The sequence below is a fragment of the Sus scrofa genome, chromosome 1, assembly GCF_000003025.6.
Source record: "Sus scrofa isolate TJ Tabasco breed Duroc chromosome 1, Sscrofa11.1, whole genome shotgun sequence".
NCBI lineage: Eukaryota > Metazoa > Chordata > Mammalia > Artiodactyla > Suidae > Sus > Sus scrofa.
The window spans coordinates 53,089,084-53,112,674 of record NC_010443.5 but is presented as its reverse complement, the minus strand read 5'-3'; the positions used below and the strand labels follow the sequence as shown (position 1 = coordinate 53,112,674).

General features: G+C 41.7%; 1 protein-coding gene across 4 annotated transcripts in view; it reads right to left on the bottom strand.

The window, feature by feature from the left end:
- Positions 1-20,669, bottom strand: part of LOC100622980 (cytochrome b5 reductase 4) — a 99,211-nt gene extending 78,542 nt beyond the window's left edge. For 2 of the 4 annotated variants that reach the window (XR_002343379.1, XM_013992656.2), the window contains exons 1-2: positions 14,844-15,073; positions 10,241-10,394 (exon numbers count right to left, since the gene is read on the bottom strand). Coding sequence is in view for 3 of the 4 variants with exons in the window: in XM_013992656.2 (XP_013848110.2) it covers positions 10,241-10,394; positions 14,844-14,972 (283 nt within the window). In the remaining variant the exon portion in view is untranslated. Of the gene's footprint in view, positions 1-10,240; positions 10,395-14,843; positions 15,074-20,124; positions 20,190-20,226; positions 20,468-20,510 lie in introns of those variants that run through there. The other 2 variants (XM_021089548.1, XM_021089555.1) reach the window with 2 other exon arrangements.

The following is a 23,591-nucleotide window of genomic DNA, read 5'->3' as shown; positions in this document are numbered from 1 at the left end:
TTGCCTAGGTTAAGATAGTGGCTCCATTCTCATCAGCTATGGCTTTGGCAAATTAATCTACATTTTGTAGTAAGTATTACAATGGTTTCCCTACCCAATATCTGCTCCCTTTCCAGCACAGAATCACTTTTTCTTCAAGAGCCATATCCTCCCTGACTCTTAAATCTGGCCCTTCTTTAGGCTACAGAAAGAACTTGTGGCCTACATTTAAGTAATTAAGTACACCATTTCCCCCTAAATAGAATTACAGTTCAGCAGCAAGAAGCGATCAAAACTGTGCCAATGTCTGCCAATTCCAAGACTTTTCTTTTAGCTATTAAAGGAACAGAATCTGAAAATAACAGGTTAGAGTTGCTGTGATCATCCTGCTACTATGAAGAGTCAGTCCTAAAACAGAGCAATCCCAGGAAGGAAACTAAGACTGTGAAAGCAGATCCTGGGGACACCACCTGAGCCCCTGAACAAATCCTCACCTCAAGTTAGCTCTACCTATGGCTTTTTTAGTCAATTTTTGCCTTCTGCTTAAACCAGGTAGGGCTAGAGTTTCTGTCACTTATGTCCACATTTCCTCGCTAATCTACTTTCTCAGCTGCAGTTTTGTCATTTGGAAAATGAGGACTCTAAGCCTTAGTGCCTTCATCTGTGAAGTAGAAGAACTACCTCACAGGTTCGTTGGGAAAAGTAAACAACATACAGCACAGCTCTCACACGCCATCAAGTTGCTAAGATGTTTAAAAACAGACAACACTTCTTATAAAGAATATTGAGCTATGTATGTGATTTTAAACAACTGAGAATTATGTGACTGGATAAGTTCAAGTGAGCAAAAACCTCTGGTAAAAAAAAAATTGCAGGAGTTCCCGTCGTGGCGCAGTGGTTAACGAATCCGACTACGAACCATGAGGTTGAGGGTTTGGTCCCTTCCCTTGCTCAGTGGGTTGACGATCCGGCGTTGCCATGAGCTGTGGTGTAGGTTGCAGACACGGCTCGCAGCTCGGATCCCGCGTTGCAGTGGCTCTGGCATAGGCCGGGGGCTACAGCTCCGATTTGACCCCTAGCCTGGGAACCTCCATATGCCACGGGAGCAGCCCAAGAAATAGCAAAAAGACAGAAAGAAAAAAAGAAAAAAGAAAATTGCAAGCCAAAAAAAAAAAAAAAAAAAAAAAGAGTTCCCAGTGTGGCACAGCAGAAACAAATCCGACTAGGAAACATGAGGTTGCTGCTACCAGACATTAACTAAGACTGTAATGAGAGTTATCGCAAATTATCTCCACAAAAATGTTGCTGCTGGAGTTCCTGTCATGAGGACTAGCATTCATGAGGACATGGGTTCGATCCCTGGCCTTGCTCAGTGGGTTAAGGATCCAGCGTTGCAGTAAGCTGTGGTGTAGGTTGCAGCCTGGCTCAGATCCTGCCTTGCTGTGGCTCTGGCGTAGGCCATTGGCTACAGTTCCGATTGGACCCCTACCCTGGGAACCTCCATATGCTATGGGTGTGGCCCTAAAAGACAAAAAAATAAAAATTAAAAAAATAAAAAATGTTGCTGCCAATGCTGAAGCAAAGAAACTGCAATAGTCATCGCCCCATTAACAAGAATAGAAATCAATGAGATAAAAGATGGACAAGCAACAAAGAAAATCAAAACCAAAAGTAATAAGATTAATAAACTTCTAGTAAGACTGACCAAGAAAAAAAAAAACACCAAAATTATCAATATCAGGAATGAAAGAGGGTCTATCATTATAGACCCTAAGGACATTAAAGAGATACTAAGGGAATGCTGTAAACAACTCTATGACAATATAGTCAATAACTGAGATGAAATTAATAAATTCACTAAAAAACATAGTTTATAGAAACTGACACAAGAAAAAGAAAGGATTTTAATACCCCTATAAATTTCTTTAAAGTTGAATCTGTAATCAAAAATTTTCTCACTAAAAAAATTACTAAATGTTGCCTGGTGTCTCTAAATCACTGTGTCAATCACACAAAATACCTAAAGATTAGATGAGGCATGGAGAACACCAGTTTTTTCCCCCTCTACTGGATTTTTAGTGAATAGAAGGGAAGTACAGAGAGAGGAATAGAGAAAGAAAGAAAGAAAGAGAGAGAGAGAGAAAGAGAGAAAGGAAGAAGGAGAGAGAGAAAGGAAGGGAGGGAGGAAGAAAGACAGACTGAATGACAATTAAAGAGATAAAGGCAGAGTAAAAGTAAAAGAAAGTAAATAGTGTCCTATTCAGTAGGACAGAACTAATCAATGAACACTAGATTACTGCATTAAAGGTGTACAATAGGCAATCTGAACCTACAGATTAGATTAGAAATGGATGAATAGGAGTTCCCATGTGGCGAAGCAGAAAGGAATCCAGCTAGGAACCATGAGGTTTCAGGTTCGATCCCTGGCCTCACTCAGTGGCTTAAGGATCTGGTGTGGCCGTGAACCGTCGTGAAGGTCACAGATGTGGCTCGGATCTGGCGTTGCTGTGGCTGTGGTGTAGGCTGGCAGCAACAGCTCTGATTAGACCCCTAGCCTGGGAACCTCCATATGCCATGGGTGTGGCCCTAAAAAAGACACAAGACAAAAAAAAAAATGAAGAGAAATGGATGAATAAAAGGAAATAGATCTGTAAAAAATGTTGGTGTGTATTTTCTAAACAAGCAAGGGACAGCAGAAGAGACTGGTTCAAGATTCTGCTGTCAATAAGCAAGTAAGGAGGCTAGTACACAAAGCAGACAATCTATAGAACAGTTGCGCTAACTATAATAATACATTGTTGTTTACAGGCACTCTACATCATTGTGATAATACCTTCTATTATATGTTAAAACATTAGTTCCAAACTTGAAAAACCGCTCCTAGAAGAAAATTTTCAGGTAGAGAAAGTTTCTCAGCTAGAAACAGAAATATGGCAGTTTCTGAAAACAGCATTGAGCAGGGAGAAAAGAACTCGCTGTTGGAAAAATCAGTTTTATTCTTGGTAGGTTTGAATCGAACCTAAAAAGTATAAAACATACTTTATGTTGTTATTACTGCAGTATAAATAAAACAGCCTAAAGAACTATGGTCAATTCTCATTATTTCAGGTAGTTATGTTCCATAAATTTAGTTTTATTTTGTTTTTTTAGGGCCACACATATGGAAGTGACTATGCCTGGGGTTGAATCAGAGCTGCAGCTGCTGGCCTGTGCCCAGACACAGCAATGCAGGATCTGAGCTGCGTCTGCAACCTACACCACAGTTCAAGGCATCACCTTGCTTGACCCACTGAGCAAGGCCAGGGACTGAACCTGCAGCCTCATGGATACTAGTCGGGTTCGTTACCACTGAGCCACAACAGGAACTCCTATAAACTCACACTGAACACTGAATTAGTCAACACTGAACCATCTGTGAGTATGTGGTCACATTTTTGTCAACCAATCAAAACATAACCTTGTTTAATGTGTGTTTCTGTTTAAGGACATCTTATTCAATACATATTGTAGATTTATGAACACTGAATTCACAGCCACCAGTGCTATATTCATGCCTAAACAAAGCTTATCTAACAGATATTTTCTCTGGAAGGCACATCACCACACTCCTGGGACAGCACTTCAGCACTCTCCTTGGGAGGACATTTCACATGTAAAATCACCAACAAAAAACACCAGAGGTGGAGTTCCCGTTGTGGCGCAATGGTTAACGAATCCGACTAGGAACCATGAGGTTGTGGGTTCAGTCCCTGGCCTTGCTCAGTAGGTTAAGGATCCAGCGTTGCCGTGAGCTGTGGTGTAGGTTGCAGATGCAGCTCGAATCCCCTGTTGCTGTGGCTCTGGCATAGGCCAGTGGCTACAGCTCTGATTCGACCCCTAGCCTGGGAACCTCCATATGCCTCGGAAAGCAACCCTAGAAAAGGCAAAAAGACAAAAAAAAAAAAAAAAAAAAAGGCACCAGAGGTGAAAAAAATGTGGCACTAAATAGAAGGTGAAAAAGACACTTCTTATAAGAGAGCTAAAACCAGAAAGCAGAGCACTGCCTTGTTTGACCTGGGTTAGAAACACATGCTTGGGCAACACCAATCTTTCACTGCACTGTGCATCTTTGCAAAGAACTGTGAAGCACTATGAGTGTTGACTAGGGGTTACAAATAAACTTCAGTGAGGATGCAAATTTGCAAATTTGAAACCCAGGTACTCACAAAAATTTACACTACTGTCACAAAAGTAAATTTCTTTAAGTTTTACCATAAATGAACATAGAAATCCAGGAAACTGTAAAGGAAAAATACCATTTCTAGTTAGGAAACATGAAAGTTACAAACCCACTAAAAGTCACTTTTACAATGGTCTCAAGCAGGTGTCTTCAATTTACTACCATATGACAATAAGCATTAGGAGAAATCAAAGTATGTTCATTTTTAAGTTGTAGATGAAACGCATTAAAATCCCTGCAGGGAACTTAATTCACTAATGTTTTTTTTTTTTTTTTTTTTGGCTGTGCCCATGGTTTTCAGAAGTTCCCAGGCTTGATCATTAGCTAGATGCACCACAGAAGACCAGCTAATTCACTAAATTTTTAATAGCAGAACAGCCAGTATATTGACTGCAATCAACTTTTTAGAAATACCATTTATTCATATGGATGTTATTTAGAATTTTAGTAATTTAGTCATGGTTCACCTAACCCTAAGATTAAAATGCTGCCAAAAGATGATTTCATGACTTAATACATCATGACCCACACCAATTACACACTACAGTAAATATACTACAGGAAAAATGAAATCTGATCTAGGCTCTACAGAGCTCTCACAATGAGCGATATTTATTTAAACATCTAAATGCTCATGTTCAAAGCTCTACATATTTGTAAATCAGCTTTAGTTCTTGAGAGATGGAGAAATACCAAAAAAAAGAAAAGGAGAAAACTACAATTGTAGGAATTAATGGTAAATTCAACAATGTTTTTTTTTTTTTTGACCATCCTGCAGCATACAGAATTCTTGGGCCGGGGATCAGATCTGAGCCTCAGATAACCCCAACTGTGGCAAAACAGGATCTTTTAACCCTCTGTGCAGGGCTGGGATGGAATTTGCATTCTTGACATTGCAGAGACTCCTCGATCCCACTGTGTCACAATGGGAACAACCCACAAAATTTTTGGAAAAAGCAATCTCTCTCTTATCCTGCAATGTTCCAAGTAACTCCCACTGCATTACAGTAATCACATACTTTAAGAGAAAGGTGGGGATTAAAGGAACAAATTAAAAACTCCACAATCCTGCTTTAGTCATCATTCTAGGCCAATGCCCTATTTTACAGTTGGCTGCCAGCCAGGTACAATTTTTACATCATCATTTTTAGGAACGTGACTAGACTCAGAACACCTCAACATGAAGCAGAACTGTTACTGTGCACTCAAAAAAAAAAAAAAAAAAAAAATCCTCAAAATATTAGCTATAAAAAGCCATACCAAAGTGTATGTTATCTTAAGAGATGATGTTTCTTTGAGCCCAACCAAGCTGAAACCCGAACTGATCTAAAAATGGGGCAATTGTTAGAAAATGAAGAATACTTTTTAAAAAGGGGAAAAATATTACACCATGATACCATGCTTCCCTGTGGTACAGCTTTGATTAAAGTTTGGGTCCAAACATTAGCTCTTTTTTTTTTTTTTTGTCTTTTTGCCTTTTCTAGGGCCGCTCCTGCGGCATATGGGAGGTTCCCAGGCTAGGGGTCCAATCGGAGCTGTAGCCGCCGGCCTATGCCAGAGCCACAGCAACGCAGGATCCGAGCCGCGTCTGTGACCTACACCACAGCTCATGGCAACGCCAGATCCTTAACCCACTGAGCAAGGCCAGAGATCGAACCTGCAACCTCATGGTTCCTAGTCGGATTCGTTAACCACTGAGCCACAATGGGAACTCCAGCTCTGACTTTTGAAACTAAATTTGGCATTTATTCCCCTTAAGAAGGTACTATTAGCATTTTAAATCAGAATAGCTAAGAAGAAAAGACAGTAACATTTAGTCCTGTGCTTTCTTCTACTTTCAAAGGATTGGGTTAGAAATTAACAGTAATCTGCCTGGCTGACATTCCTACTTTGTTGCCTTTATCAATATTCTGGTTCACCTATTATCACCTGAACTTCTGTAAGAGCTAAATGCTTTCCTAGTCCCACTTCAATTCACTACACCCACCACCAGACTGCCCTTTCCAAGGTCTTTTGCTGATCATATCATCCCTACACATAAGCACCTCCAATAGTTGACACTGCCATCAAAATCAGGAACATATTTCTCAGCTTGGTCTTCAAGGTCCTCCACAACCTTCCCTAACACATGTTTATAGTTGTCTTTCTTATAATTCTCCAACAGGTAACTTAGGCTCCAAAACATATCTCCAGCTTTTCTGGGTCTAGACCCTTGGTTAGGCCTTTCCTTCCACGTGGGTGTACGTCCCCCTCATTTCCGGTTGAAATCCTCTTCACTGTTTCAAGGCTTATCTCCATCATAAAAGCATCTCTAATTTTCCTAACCCACATGTCTCCCTCCCTGCTATCTGATATCACTTTCTCTCTCTCTCTCTCTCTCTCTCTCTCTCTCTCTCTCTCTCTTTTTTTTTTTTTGCTTTTTAGGGCTGAATCTGAGGTATGTGGAGGTTTCCACGCTAGGGGTAGAATTGAAGCTATAGCCGCCGGCCTAGCCCACAGCCACAGCAACGCCAGATCTGAGCTGCATCTGTGACCTACACCACAGCTCACAGCAACACCAGATCCTTAACGTACTGAGCGAGGCCAGGGATTGAACCTGCATCCTTAGAGATACTAGTCAGATTCGTTTCCGCTGAGCTACGAGGGGAACTCCCTGACATCACTTTCTTTACAGCCCTCGTAGGGCGTTTCCCTCAGGCTTGTCTAACAGTCATTTATCCTCAACAGTCATTTATCCTCTCCAGCTAGAGTAGAGGGTCCAAGGCAGGACCTAAATCAAGTGTTTCCTTATTAAAATTAAAATCCAAACTCTGTCAAAAAGAAAAGAAAAAAAGACATCTTACTGTGCAATGGGGGAGGGCAGGGGAAGCATTAATATTAATAGGGTAGAACACATTCTCCAACAGAAACTTTTTGAAATATCTGGAGTTCCCCTCGTGGCTCAGTGGTTAACGAATCTGACTAGGAACCGAGAGGTTGTGGTTTTTATCCCTGGCCTTGCTCAGTGGGTTAAGGATCTGGCGTTGCCATGAGCTGTGGTGTAGGTCACAGACACGGCTCGGATCCAGCATAGGTTGGTGGCTACAGCTCCAATTAGACCCCTAGCCTGGGAACCTCCATATGCTATGAGTGCAGCCCTAGAAAAGGCAAAAACAAAACAAAATAAAATAAAATAAAAAAATGTATCCTTCAATCAGCAGCCTTACCAGGAGAATATCATGCACTCAAGTCATTATGAGAGATATGTAATTGGGAGCAAAGTGTGTCACTTTTCAGACACAGCAAACCAATCCTTGATCTCCGTCAGTATATTAAATATATTATATTATATATAGTATATATATATAATGTATCATTATATTATATATTATTGTATATATAAGTATATTATATATATAATTAAGTATGATCTTATTAGAACAATGCCTTATTTATCTAATAGCACTAGGATATGAAGGGTTCACATGAGTTTCCTGGAAAAGTGGCTTCCTAACTGCAAAAACATCTTAGAGATGCCTGTAGCCTGGACCAGCTGAGAGATGTTCATGGGACTCTGATCTCCATTCCACCCAGGCCAGGAGAAGATACTCAGGCAGAGTGGTGAGGTCATTTTATACCAGTTACTTACACCGAATAAATAAACAGGTATGCAACAAGGAGAGAAGGCAAGGAGGGTATTTTAAAAAGCCTATAAAATGGCCAAAGGAGCTTTTTCTAACTGACAGAATCTTCACTTCCATGTTTATTTCCCTGATAAACTTTGAAGAGTTAAGCATCTGATCTTCTGTCTCAGTACAAGCTATGTCATCACCTACTGGAAGAGTCCATACCCTCTGCCACTGAAAAAAATTCCACACTCTAATAGCTATGGATTGAAATGTATACCTCTAAAATGCCTATGCTGAAGTCCTAACTACCAGTACTTCAGAACATGACTTTCTGGGGATAGAGGGTCAATGCAGATGTAATTAGATGCAGTGCTAGTAGAGTAGGGCAGGCCCTTAATCAAATATGACTGGTGTCCTTGTAAAAACAGCAAATACAGAGAGACAATCACACAAGAAGAATGTCATATACAGATGAAGTTAAAGACCCGGGTAATGCTTCTGCAAGCCAAGCAGCTCCAGAGACTGCCAGCAAACCACCAGAAGAGAAGCAAGAGACATGGAATAGATTCTTCTTCAAGCCCACAGAAGTTACCCTGATTTCAAGTTTAGTCTCCAGAACTGTGAGATAATAAATTTCTCTTGCATAAGCCACCCAATTTATGGTATTTTGTTTGGGCATCCCTAGCAAACTAACAGTGCTATTGGTGTCTTTACATTTATCACATCACCTACCTACTGTGACAACCACGCACCTTTGCTTCAAGTAATCAAATTTCTTAAAAATGTTAAGTATTGCATTCATTCAACAAATACATACTGGGAGTTCCCATTATGGTGTAGCAGAACCAAATCCAACTAGGAACCATGAGGTTGCGGGTTCAACCCCTGGCCTTGCTCAGTGGGTTAAGGATCCGGCGTTGCTATGAGCTGTGGTGTAGGTTGCAGATATGGCTTGGATCCCGAGTTGCTGCGGCTGTGTTGTAGGCCAGCGGCTATAGTTCTGATTGGACCCCTAGCCTGGGAACCTCCATATGCCTCAGATTCAGCCCTAAAAAGAAAAAAAAAAACAAAAACCAACAAATACATACTATGACCTCTACATGCCAAGCATCAAGGACAGAGCTGGTGATTGACACGGTCCTTGACCTCATACAGGTGACAGTGTCATCAGAATAACTGACAACAAACAAAGATCATATAACGATAAAATTATAATTGTGATAACAACAATAAGTGACACGCTTCCTTTCTTATTTAGGCAGAGAATAATGGACATAGTGACCACTGTCTGGATAATTCAAGGACATCGCTATGGGGCCCATATACAGATGGGCCCAGTATACATTATGAAGCCCAGTATACAGATGGAAGCCCTTTATTGTTTCGTTTGTTTTATGGCCATACCCGCAGCATATAGAAATTCCGGGCCAGGGACTGAATCTTGATCCATAGCTGCAGCAATGCCAAGTCCTTTAATCCACTATGCCAGGCCGGGGATCAAACCCAAACCTCCTCAGTGACCTGAGCCACTATAGCTGGATTCTTAACCACTGAGCCACAATGCGAACTCCCCTTTATTGTTTTTGTTCTCCTCTCAGATGCCAGGTTTAGGATACCATGAGATCTACTTTCATTTAATACAGTCCTATTTCTTTCCTCACCCTCTCCAATCTATCCACTTCTAGTTTGGGGCTTCTAATTTGCTGTCGGCTAGAAAAATCAACTAACATTTCTAACAAACATAGATTCAGTAATAAAAATTGCTCAAATGAGAACTAATGATTTGACTTTAATGTAGGCTTTCAGATTTACTTTAGATTCGCAGAGACATTTCATCCTGTAGAATTCTGTAACAGCACAAAGGTAGAACATTATTCCATGTAAACTAGGTGTTACTGAACAATTTTACTACTTTCATATTAAATTGCCTGGCAGAAGTTCCCGTCATAGCTCAGTGGTTAACGAATCCAACTAGGAACTATGAGGTTGAGGGTTCGATCCCTGGCCTTGCTCAGTGGGTTAAGGATCTGGTGTTGCCATGAGCTGTGGTATAGGTTGCAGATGAGGCTCGGATCCCCTGTTGCTGTGGCTCTGGCGTAGGCTGGCGGCTACAGCTCCTAGCCTGGGAACCTCCATATGCTGTGGGAGTGGCCCAAAAAATGGCAAAAAGACAAAATAAATAAATAAATAAATAAATTGCTTGGCAAACACTTCCTTTTTTACAAAGGGACTACAGTACAGGGGTGCTGTATAAACAGTAACTCAGGGAAGAAATACTGTCCAAATTCAGAATTAAAGAATGTATTGCCCAATATTAGTCATATCTTTGTTATTTGTGAATTATCCCAGCAAATAACAGGACCATGGGGTTATAAAGCATTACAACTGAAAGCCCAGCCAAAAGCTTCTGCAGTACAGAATAAACACTACCTACCTCTTATGCATATCCAACAATCATCTTTTTTGTTGTGTTTTTTAAGTTCTTCTTCAGTTACTTCAATTAACCTGCCTTTTAGTCCTGTTAGATCCTTTCCACTTTTGGTCAGTCGAATCCAATCCATGAGACTTCTGCCCTGTTTCAGAGGGACCTCCAAAAGGAAAAGGGAAGAATTCAATGTGGCTTCCTCAAGTGAGCAGCTTTCCCTTCCCCCTCCTGCTGTTGGTCTTCAGGCCACTTCACTACTCTGATTCCCACTCCAAAAATAAAGAGAACTCTAACAATTTTAAAAAACTTCTTACAGCTTTAGGAGGTTATATTAGAATTATATATAGAATCCTACATAAAATACCTGGGCTATGAAGTAGGCCTTGGCACACAAATGTCCATCCTAATGGCTCATGGTAGAACAAGGATAATACTGAGCCCAGAGTAATGAAAACAAGATCTGGTCTTGGCTCTATCACTATGTGTTCTTATCACTCTGACCGTCCTCTCTGTCTCCCTGAAAACAAGGAGGAAATCTCCCATGTGAAAGGTGTTACTGAGAGCCTACTTGTACTGGCAGGTAGAAAGACATCCTTCTCGCCAAAGACAGGCTATTCAGGGCCAAGAAACCTGTATAAACAAACCCTGTTATTTCTTTACGAATTTACTACCCAAGCCCAAACTTTACTAAATAAATACCCAAACCTAAGCTTCTTTGTCCAATCAATTCCTCTCAAATTTACTGTTCATCTAAAACAACAAAAAAAATTAGTACTGACTGTTCCGCAGAGTATTATGTTTCTGTGTGCAGAAATTATATGAACTACAAAACCTATTTCACTTTGTAATATTGATACCACTGATAGTGTGGAAATAAAAAAAATGATATGAAAATAAATAAATAAGTAGTATAAAAGCTGCCTGCTTTGCCCACTTCTAAGGTCCTATTTCTATAAGACCTCTGTGCGCATGAATTAAATTTCTTTTTCTCCTGCTAAACTGTCTTGTGCCAATTTTTTTTTATTGGTCCAGCCACAGAACTGAAGAGCAATGAATAAAAGTGGAAACTTTCCCCTCCCCAACAGAGACCACATCTCCAGCATATGGGTAGATTCTCAACAAATATTTACCAGTGTTCATAGAAAAAATAATAGTAATCATATTAAGTGCATATTCTGCACCAGGTGTTGTGCTTTTTTACATAACAATCCCACAACAATCCATGAGGCTTGAATAAAAGCCTAAGGGCTAACAACATTTAACAAATGCTTACCATACACCAAGACTGTGCCAAGAGAAACATTATCTCCCTTACCCCTTAATCTTATGAACAACCCTATAAAATGGGTACTATTTTCCAATTTTCACCTGAGGAAACAGACTCAAAGAGGCTGAATGATAGAAGTGGAAAAATAATGAGTCTTTCTCATCAAAAGTCTACGTTTCTGAGCCCCTGCTATGGTGCAGTAGGATTGGTGGCATCTCTGCAGCGCCAGGACACAAGTTCAATCCCCAGCCTGGCCAGTGGATTAAAAGGGTCTGGCATTGCCACAGCTGCGGCATAGGTCACAACTGCCACTCGGATCTGATCCCTGGCCCAGGAACTCCATAAGCCATGGTGCAGAAAAAAGAAAAAAAGAGCCTATGCTTTTAACAATTATGTTATACAACCTCCCAAATAAGTTCTGTTTTCTCAGCCTCTACCCATTTCATACAAGTTCTAACATGTTCAAGATTAGCTTATTTTGAAGTTGAGCAGGACCCTGCAGAGCCCTCCCAGGTACAAAGCCCTCTTTATTCCTGCTTCTCATTTGTAGACAAACTTTTAAGCCTTCCCCGAGTTCTACAGAGCACACTCAAATTGATGATGACCACAGAAATGAGAAAATGCAGAAATCAAAGAAAAACAGTCAAGCAAGAAAAGCACTGAAAACTTAAGTAACTGAGTCACTGGGGGGTTCCCATTGTGGCTCAGCAGGTTAAGGACCTAACATAATGTCCATGAGGATACAGGTTAGATCCCTGGCCTCACTCAGTGGGTTAAGGATCCAGCATTGCTGTCAGCTGAGGTGTAGGTCACAAATGTGGCTCGGATCCTGTGTTGCTGTGGCTGTGGTGCAGGCCAGCAGCTGTAGCTCCAATTCGACCTCTAGCCCAGGAACCTCCCTATGCTGCAGGGTCAGCCGTAAAAAGAAAAAGAAGGAAAAAACCAACAGAGTCACTGGACTCCTAGTCCTTTCTAAAGGTAACAATCTGATGCATACCTTTGAGTTGTGCTACAGAAACCAGGACCCCACAGGACACAGACTGTTAACTACAAGCATGGAGACCTCAGACTGGTCAGACCATTTTAGGATTAAGAGTTCCAAATATCACCTTGTTACCTCGCCACCAACCAATAAGAAGAACGTCCATGAACTGATCACACACCCTACAACCTGCATCCTTCACACTGCCTTTAAAAACCCTTGTTCAGGGAGTTTCCGTCATGGTGCAGTGGAAACAAATCTGACTAGGAACCATGAAGTTTCAGGTTCAATCCCTGGCCTCACTCAGTGGGTTAAAGATCTGGTGTTGCGTGAGCTGTGGTGTAGGTCGCAGATGCAACTCAGATCCCACATTGCTGTGGCTGTGGTATAGGCCAGCAGCTACAGCTCCAATTCAACCCCCAGGCTGGGAACCTCTGTATGCCGTGGGTGCGGCCCTAAAAACAAACAAACAAACAAACAAACAAACAAATAAATAAATAAAAACCCTTGTTCAAAAGCCATCAGGGAGTTTGGGTCTTTTGAACATTGGCTGTCCATTCTCTTTGCTTAGTGTAAATAAATGCTGTACTTTCCTTTACCACCACCCAGTGTTAGATCAGCTTTGCTGTACATTGGGCATGCAAAGTCAAGTTTGGTTTGGTAACAATTTCACAAAGAGAGGAAAAAAACAGTCTTGAGTTTTCTTCTGAATTGCACAATAATCTTATTTTGTTCTCTTTCTGGACCCAAAGTCTCACCTTTGTCATCATCACCTGTGGACCTTCTGTCTTTGCCTCTAAATTTTCTCCTTTAAATAATACTGAGAACATGGCTGGAATTTTAATGGAGAAGGACAGCAACTCTCATTGTGGCTCAGCAGTAACTAGTATCCATAAGGTTTGTTCCCTGGCCTTGCTCAGTGGGTTAAGGTTCTAGCATTGCCATGAGCAGATCACAGACCATTACTGTGGGGAACTTCCATCTGCTGCAGGTTTAGCCCTAAAAAGCAAAAGATAAATAAATAAATAAAATTGAGGCACTGGTAAGGTCCCTTATAGGACAGTGGATTCGGCATTGTCACTGCAGCAGCCTGGGTTGCTGCTGTAGCTCGGGTTTGATCCCTGGCCCAGAAAATTTACACATGCCACAGGAACAGCCAAAAAAAAGAAAGAAAAAAAGAAAGTTGGTGAGGTTCCCAAATGATGTTAATGCTAAGACTCAAGAGTTCAGAAGTGAAAAAGGAGTGGCCCAAGTAGGTTCAAGTCTTGAAAACAAAACATGAAGATGTGGTTATTGAATGAGGAACTAACAAAAACAGGAGCAAGCAACATTCATGTTGCAATAAACAAAGGAGATAAGTGTTCTAAATTCTGTAAATATAAAACACATTTGTGGAGTTCCCATTGTGGCTCAGCGAGTTAAGGACCCAACGTTGTCTCCGTGAGGATTTGGGTTCAATCCCAGGCCTTGCTCAGTTGGTGAAGGATCCTGGATTGCCCCAAGTTGTAGGTAGTGTAGGTCGCAGATGTAGCCTAGATCTGGTCTTGCCCTGGCTGCAGCTCTGATTCCACCCCTGGCCTGAAAACTTCTATACCTCACAGCTGCAGCAGTAAAAAAAAAGAAAAACAAACCAAAAAAAACCCCCAAACCCACACGTTTGTATTCCACCTGTTGGTAATAATAACTATGTTCGACAAAAACTTGATACATTAGCTTCAAAATCATTAAGTGTTATCAGTAGAAAAGGCAGAGATAAAACAATCAGGTACCAATGGAAGACAGAAAGGCAGCATGACTTGGAAAGGTGTCTATAAACCTAACTGGAGGTTTGTATATATTTGTTCTCGCTTCTCCAATCTTCCAGAGCTCCCGAAGTTCCTACCCTTGGCGGAATGATAACTGGTCACTGTCGCTACTGCCCAACATTTCCCCTCTTCTAGGGAACCCACATCTCTCACAACTCCTTGGGAAAGTGAAGAACAAAAGAACAGAGAGGAGGTTGTGTTAAGGGATGGAAGCTAATACTAAGTACCTACGATATGGGAAGCACAGTGCCTAGTCCTATCATACATCTGAATTTAACCAGCGGTAAAAGATTTGGAAGAAGGTAACTGACAAAACAGGATAAAGGGATGGAAAAGAAAAGGGGCCAATAGGTAAGAGGGAGGGAGGTTAGGAGAGTTCGGAGACTGGAAATGCGTGGGATCTGAGAGAGATCGCCAGCAAGGATAGGAGGGAATGAAGGCTAGAGGAGGGAACAGGAGGTGGGAGGGGACGGAAGGAGATTATGGACTGTACCCAAGCACGAAACGCCGGCGGGAGGAGAGGACTGCTGCGCGAGACCGAGGGAGTCACCCGCTTACCTTGCTACGCCCCCCGGAGGCGACGCGCTGCTGCGATCTGGGGCCTGGGAAAGATTGGGAAGGGACGTTCAGCATCCTGGAACCCTGGCCCGCGCCCTGCCGAGAGTCCATCGCTGGAAGGGGAAGCATAGCTCAACTCCTCTGGGGTAACACCTCCCACTCCGGCTCGGAGGCGGGGCAGAGGGCAAGCCCCCGACCCACTTCCGGGGTCGCTCCGGGTAAGGCGCGCCATGACGCAGCACGTCGGGGCAACAGGGGGGCGGAGCCAACAGGACGACCGTAAAGTCGGCAGGGGGTGGAACCAGGGTACGGTACGCATGCGCGATTGCTGCCATACCCTGAATTTCAGCACCGCCAGGAGGTGACAGCAATTCCGTGGAAAGATTAAAAAGTGAAATTGTTTCTCAGCCTTGGTGCTGACCGAACCTGAGAATAAATTCTTAGAGACGCCTGTAAACCTAGAACACAAGAGCCTGTCCATCGTTACTACTGGAACTATGGAATAAAGTAACACTATTAATGCATTGTGATTTCTCAGAAACTCTCCCTCCTAAGGCACCAGGCTGTATGGGAAAGAGAACCTTTAAGAGTTAAGAGGTCAAATGCAAACAGCCACTCATGTGAGGTGAATAGAACACTTCACCTTTAAAATCTCTCGCTAAATGACTAGCAAATGAATCAGTCTCTTTATGCTTCATTCACCCACTCACAGGCTCTTCCTCCTCGTCTAACTTCGTCTCTTGCCTGAAAGATAGAGAGAACTGTGGACTGATGCAGCCCACCCCTAAATGTAGTGCTGAACACGTTTAAGACGTTTAAGACTCAGATAGGCTTAGTCTGGATGCCATCCCTGCACTTAATAAATGAGAACCTTATGCAAGTTACATTAGTATCGCAGTGCCTCATTTTCCATATGCATAAGGGGTTCATGTTGTAGTAAGGATTAAATGAGATTTCCAATGTAAATTACCTACTACAGTGCCTGACTAAACATGGCTGTGGCTCTTCATACTATTCCACCGTATTAATTAGAACAGCCCAAGTACTGTGCAGGTAAAAACCAGTCCCTAGTAAGCAGAGTCCAGACTGGTGTCCAGGTAGGTTGTTTGCATATCTTTTGGGAACACATACATCCTGACAGTAGAATCCAGTGAATGGAGAAAGTTTTCAGGAAAAGAAATATAGCTCCAAGTAACTCCCTCAATTCTCTTGACATTACTAACTTTTCCTGACTCTGAAACATGGTTCGAACTTGCTTTGCTTCTGCCTTGTCCTTAATCTGCCTGTAAATCAGTATTTGTATTATCTTTCCAATCAGAAGGAAAAGTGTGTGAATATATTTAGCCATTCAAGTAATAGGCATTTCTCAGCTGGGCAACCATCTCTGACCTCCACCTCTGCCCATATCGTTTACAATGGAAATGCTTGTATTGCGATTGCTTGCAATTGCAAAGACTGTATTTCAGCCAAAAGAACTTTATGACCATAATTTACTACATTACCTCTACCATGCAAAGTGCTCCTGTTTTCTCTTTCATTGAAAGATAAGGAGTTCCTCTCATGGCTCAGTGGTAATGATCCCAACTAGTGTCCATGAGGATGCAGGTTCGATCCCTGGCCTTGCTCAGTGGGTTGAGGATCTGGCGTTGCCATGAGCTGTGGTGTGGGTCATGGACGCAACTCGGATCTGGCATTGCTGTGGCTCTGGTGTAGGCCAGCAGCTACAGCTCAGATTGGACCCCTAGCCTGGGAACCTCCATATGCCGTGGGAGCAGCCCTAGAAAAGGCATAAAGACCAAAAAAAAAAAAAAAAATTCAAGTTAATTTTCACATAACAGCTCCTCAATTTCTTCTCCACTATGAGAATCTTCATAAAATGAAATTGTGGAGTACCTGTTGTGGCTCAGCAGTAATGAACCTGACTGTTATCCATGAGGACCCAGGTTATATCCGGGGTTGCCATGAGCTGTGGTGTAGATTGCAGATGCAGCTCAGATCTGGTGTTGCTGTGGCTGTGATGTAGGCCAGCAGTTGCAGCTCCAACTTTGACCCCTAGCCTGGGAACTTCCATATGCCTCAGGTGTGACCCTAAAAAAAAAGAAAAGAAAAGAAAGAAAAAGAAATTGTGGTTTGAATTGAAAATTTTTCATAAGAGTCTCTGCTTCTTGATGTAAGTAATCATATCACTTTGATTTTGGCCAAAATCATCTGAAAGACAGACAACATAATATGCTTTATTTTTTTTTCCACATTCAGAACCTTATACTCATGAAATGTTCAAATTTCAAAAGCTCCATATATTTAACAACTGATTTATGCATTTAGATATAGAATTTTAAATGCTACTATCACAGCTTCCATGGAGTCTCCTCAACAAAGTATCAGTCACTGGTCAATTATTTTAAATCTTTATCAAAGCTGTAAATTGTATCAAACAAATTCACTCTAAATCCTTCATGAGCATACCATCAATATTTAGCTTTCTTCAAGCATTATGGATATATTTATTCTTATAAAGTACAGAAGAAAGTTTATTTTCCAATTTCCAAATTCCTTTGGGAAAAAAATGAATCTTACTATGACTTTAAAAATAGTAATGACAGCCAACTTTCTAAAGACAACAAGATATTATGCACCTTAAACAAAGGCAGAAATTACCAAGTAATTGGTAATTACCAATTACTTGGAAATTCAGCCAGCTCTTAGTTACAGATATGGTCAAAGCAAGTTTAGGAAAGTACAAAAAGCAACATTTTAAAAAGTCTACCTCTGACCCCAACCTTGATCTCATCTCTCTCCCTTTCCTCCTAACTAAATCTGGAAACACCATATTGAGATATTGAGAATGATACTGGTTTTATACAGATTTGCATATAAGCATGATTACTTCAAAATTTCAAATTTCCAACAAATATTAATCTTGCCATCTAATCTTGTATTATTTTTCATCCAAGGAAAATAAGGACAAGGCTGAATCACCAACTACAGAGCAGTCATTTTAGTGTACAATAAATAGCTCCACATACCCATTTGTTAAATTGATTCTAACAAAGAGATTACATTATGTTCAATAACTCTATTTTAAAAGGCAAAAAAGTAAGCAATGTAGTTTATGAATGTTTCTAGCCAAATTTTTTTTTAAGTTTATAAATTTGGGGCCTAAATAAGCAACTATCGGTAATTCAGTCATTCAATAAATATTTTAGTGATCTCCTGTCCAAACATAATGCATAATTCGAAGATGAATAAATCATGGTCCCTACCCTCAAGAAGTTGGTAATTGAGTAAAAAGAATCAGAAATACATGATACCACTCAAGGTAGAACTTAATAAAACTTAAGAGAACTACAAAGATACTTCTACAGCAGTTCAGAAAAGAAAGGAATTGCTTATTTAGGAAGCAATTGATTTCCTAATGTAACTAGAACTGCCAAAGACTGTTTATTGTTACCACATTCTCTCTCCCCCAGAATCTGTCACTGACCATTTCTCTTCCAGGGACTTCATATTTTCCTGAATTCTTCCTGAAAGATGGCTGAGTGATCCCTTCCAATCACCTTTATGGACCTCTCTTTCTCTGTATACAGGTTAGATGTTGGCTTCCCCAATGTTTGATCAAGTGGGATCATCTCTCCTCTCTCACTCTTTCAGATGACCTGACCCAATGCCATGACTTTCTCAACTCTTTATATACCAAAGCCTCCCAGGTCTGTCTATATTTCCACTTAAGAAATCTGCTGACCTGTGTATGCAGCTCTCTCTACTGGACATAGGACAAATGGAATATTTGACTCATTATCTTGCTCCTGGGACCTGTTTTAAGCCTTAATTTCCAAGCTGTGAGTAGAGCATTCACCTGGTCATCAACCACCAACTTGGGAGCCATTCTGTCTTTCTACCTCTTCTTTGCCTACCATATCCAATACACTATAAGCCTAAAATATTTTGTCACCTAAGTATTCCCCAAATTCATCCAGTCCCATCCCGACTTCCAGTGTTTTAGAATGGCTCTTTATCATTTCTTGCCTGAATTGCAATAACTTCCACTTTCACTCGGGGGTTCTAACTAAGCCTATATACCATGTCCTTGGAGATTTTTCTGAAGCATAAATCTGATTACACTATTCTCCTGGTTAAAATCCTTTGAATCACTGTAAACCAATTTATAATGGAAAAAAATAAAAATCCTTTGAGTAACCCCCAAAACCACTTTAGGATAAAACTCTTGTACCAAGGTATACAACATCTAGCCTCTGGCTTCCCTGCCAGAATGACCACAGCTTCACACATTCAAATTCCATTTCCTTGATGCTCCCAGAAGGAACCATGCCATTCTCTTTTTCTGTGCTATTTCTTCTGCCCTCACCCCTTGTCCTCCAACTACCATCCCTCTAACTTCAAGATTTAGCCAGGTCATCACACCTATGATACACACTTCCCTGACCCTTCCCCACTCCCTCTGGCAGGGCAGGGCACTTCACGGCCTGTGCATATTTGCAAAACTGACCAAATGAAACTATTGCAACACTTCCAAGAGGCTGTGATTTTTTTTTTTTTTTTTTCTGTATCCTTCACTAGTGCTAGCACAGGGTAGGAAATTAATCAGCATTTTTTACTACTATGTGCTATTGTAAACAAATACACATTCTGCAAACATTATATAGCTTTTCTGAAGCAGGCAAACTGCAGAGTTAACTGATTTTTAAAGATACAAAAAAGTCTTGCAGAAAAGCTGACTTCCTGTGTCTAAGAACAGTACACTAGCTCCTCATTGATAGGTCAAATAACTTTTGATCCCTTTTTTGATCCAGAGTACTTTTAAGGATCTTCAGCACATTTCCATTTTTCTCTTACATTCCAAGCTCAATTTGTTCAATTTGCTGGAAACTGAAATTGTGGACACCCTTCCTCCTTCTGGTTTGCAAGAGGATAAGCCTGGTGTGAAGTCAATTTCACTCGAACCCTTTGGCATTAAAAAGAAATTGTTTTGCAGGCACAAGATGTTACTGTTCTTTTACTAATACCACCCACTCTCCCTCTTCATAATATAAACGCTCTTCTTTAAGAGTTTACTGATTGTGTGCTTATTAACTGTTCTTTCAGGTGAGAGCTTGAGCTCCTGCATTTTTCAATTTGATGAATAAAGGACCTCTGGGACTAGGAAAACAAAGAAACCTTAAAGATAGGTTTTCCAAGAGAGAAAAACTTCAGGACTAGATGCTGAACAGGCTCTTCCCTGGGGCTTTAGGAGCAGAGACTTGCGGTGAGGCCCGGCACTCACCTGACTGGCTGTCTGTATTGGGAAAGCTCTCCTGATGCATCCGTTATTCCTGGGCCATCTGGCACCTGGAGGTGTAAGGAAATGAATGGTATTATCACTCACCTAAAAACTGCAAGCCCGGGGGACCAAGGACTCCTCGCGTCTGCGGGGAATGTGAGCCCGGGGCTCTCAGCAGCCTCGCTCCCGGCTAGATCCCTGCGTCCCAGGAGCTCTGGAGGCCGCATTCGCCGCAGCAGCACCGACAGGGTCAGCGGAACGGCTAAGAGCAGGCGCGATCTTAAGCAAGAGGCAGGCCAGGCACGTCTCCCTGGGGGCCCGCTGTACCAGGCGCTGGCCCATTAACAGCGTCCCTGGGAGGCGCTGCCCTTCACGCGCGGCTCACTCACCGCATCTTCTTCCTTCTCGACTAGGTCTTCAACCCACGGTCTCCAGAAGCCTGCGGGTCTACGAAGTGGGGAACACAAGGCCCACAGAGGAGCCGTGAGCCCAGACCCAGGAGAACCTATCGCAGCCAAGCCAAGGCCGGGAGGGTGTAGGAGGCAGGAGAGCAGAGGGGAGGAGCTGGGGAGGCGCCGGAGGGAGGGATGGAACTAAGATACCGCTGCAAGCCGCTGCACCCTGCGGCCCCCGAGATCAGTTCCAGAAGGAAAAACACTGTCTTTTCATCTTTGTGTCTCCAAAGATCCTTGTACAGTGCTTGGTGTGGATGATAGAAGACATTCAGTGTTTTTGTTTGTTTTGTTTGTTGTGGAATGGATGCGCTAAAGGCTTCTAAGCAGCAGGACTGCGTTGGTGAATGCTTTTTGAAGTGTCTGCTTATGGGCAGGATAGAGTGAAGAGTCCGGAAGAAGGATCCACGTATTTCTGACATGTGCCTGTGGCCAGAACAGTGATCTGCTCTGAGAACCCTTGGCCTCCTGGGGATAGATTATTTGCGATGCAGGTACCAAATTGAGCTCTTGGTCTCAGTTTTTCTGGTCTCTTCCTGTTACCCAGCTCTGCACAACCAAATCTGGTGCCTGAAAGTGGCCTTCTATGGAACTGGCTGGAGATAATCAGTTTTCTGTAGACTGAGAAGCTCCTGAAATCTTTTTGCTCCACATCTTTAGGCTTGGTTCATGGAATCAAGGGCTGCAGACACTATGAACATCTCTCACCTAGCAAAGGGCATTTGAAACAATTCACAATTAGCCTTGGAGTCCAGGATAAAAAAAAAGCAGGCACAATATGGTCTTTCACTCTTTATAATTTAACAAAGTAATAATTTTAAGACAAAAGCTGAAACAGGAACACACACCCAGTTCCAGAGTTATTGCCCTTGTCTGGTCTCTGCAGGTGACCACATGGGGTTTCAGACATAAGGCTCTCCAGTGCAGGGCCAAGTTAGAATGTCTGGGGGTTGTGGATTTGAAATGGAAGAGTAATAATTTTATTTAGGGAATATTCTTAAAACCCAATTTTTTAAAATCATCAACTACATCTTTTAATATTTATAAAAATGGGAGTTCCCATTGTGGCTCAGCGGAAATGAATCTGGCTAGCTAGCATCTATGAGGACTCAGGTTCAATCCCTGGCCTCACTCAGTCAGTGCGTTAAGGATCCAGTGTTGCTGTGAGCTTTGGTGAAGTTCACAGACAGCTCAGATCTGGCGCTGCTGTGGCTGTGGTGTAAGCTGACGGCTGCAGCTTCAATTCTACCCCTAGCCTGGGAACCTCCATATGCGGCGAGGGTGGCCCTAAAAAGACAAAAATAAATAAATAAATAAATAAATATATAAATAGTTATAAAAATATTTCTGGTCGTTGGGATATTGCTGAACATCTTCAAGTTAGAGAAGATGACCCCTGAAGATAATCTCTGGAGGAAATGTGAAAAAATTAAACTGTCAAAGGAGTCTGTGGATTAAGAAAAAGCTGAAAAGTCTTACTATATCCACAACTTCATTTCACACTGCTCTTGGAGATGGGAGCCTGTTATAGATGATATACTATTTTAATAGATACAATATTTTAATAGATACAATATTTTAATAGATACATATTATAGAACAGGCCTTCCTACTTTCCTTCCCTCCTTCTTGTACATTTATATCCCTATCTCATCTCACAAAAGATGAGAAATGAGTAACTTCCTTTGGATAAATTTTAAAATTTTAAAATTTAAATTTAAATTAAATTTTAAAATTCTGAGGACCCTCCATACTGTTTTGCATAGTGGTTGCAGCAGTTTACTTTGTCATCAGCAGTGTACAGGGCTCCATGTTTTCCTCATCCTGGGCCATATTTATCTTTTGTCTTTTGGTTCATAGCCACTCTATTAGTGTGATATGATATCCCTTTATGGTTTTGATTTTCTTATCCATGGTGACTAGTGATATCGAGCACATTTTCATGTACCCATTGACCAATTTGTGCATCTTTTTTGAAAAACATCTCTTCAGTTCCCCTACCCATTTTTTTTTTTTTTTTTTTTTTTTTGTCTATTTGCTATTTCTTGGGCCGCTCCCGCAGCATATGGAGGTTCCCAGGCTAGGGGTCTAATTGGAGCTGTAGCCACCAGCCTACGCCAGAGCCACAGCAACGCAGGATCCGAGCCGGGTCTGCAACCTACACCACAGCTCATGGCAACACCGGATCCTTAAACCACTGAGCAAGGGCAGGGACCGAACCCGCAACCTCATGGTTCCTAGTCGGATTCGTTAACCACTGCGCCACGACAGGAACTCCCCCCTTCCCATTTTTTAAAAGAGATGGTTTTGTTTTTTGTTTTCCTATTTAGTTGTAGGGGTTCCTTACATATTTTGTATATTTACCACTTATCAGATGTAAGATTTGGGAATATTTTCTCTCATTTCATAGGTTGCCTGCTCATTTTATTGATGGCTTCATTTGTTGTTCAGAAGCTTTTTAGTTTCATGTAGCACCAATTGTTTATTTTTTATTTTGTTGCCTTCGCTTTTGGTGTCTAATTTTTAAGTAAACAAATAATTGCCAAGATCAGTATGTAGTAGGAGTTCCCATTGTGGGTTAAGAACCCAGCTGAGAAGTTCCCTTTGTGGCTCAGCAGAAACAAATTCGACTAGTATCCATGAGGATGCAGGTTCGACCCCTGGCCTCATTCAGTGCGCCAGGGATCTGGCAGTTGCTGTAAACTGTGGTGCAGGTCACAGGCATGGCTCAGATCCCACTCTGCTGTGGCTGTGGCATAGGCCAGCAGCTGTAGCTCTCATTAGACCCCTAGCCTGGAACCTTCCATATACTGCAGATGCATCCCTAAAAAAGGCAAAAAAAAAGAACCTGACTAGTATCCATGAGGATGTGGGTTTGATCCCTGGCCTCGCTCAGTGGGTTAAGGATGTTTTTGATTTCAAGTCTTAAATTAAGTCTTTAGCACACTTTGAGTTGACTTTTGCATAAAGTATGGATGTGGATCCAATTTCATTCTTTTGCATGTAGCTCTCCAGGTT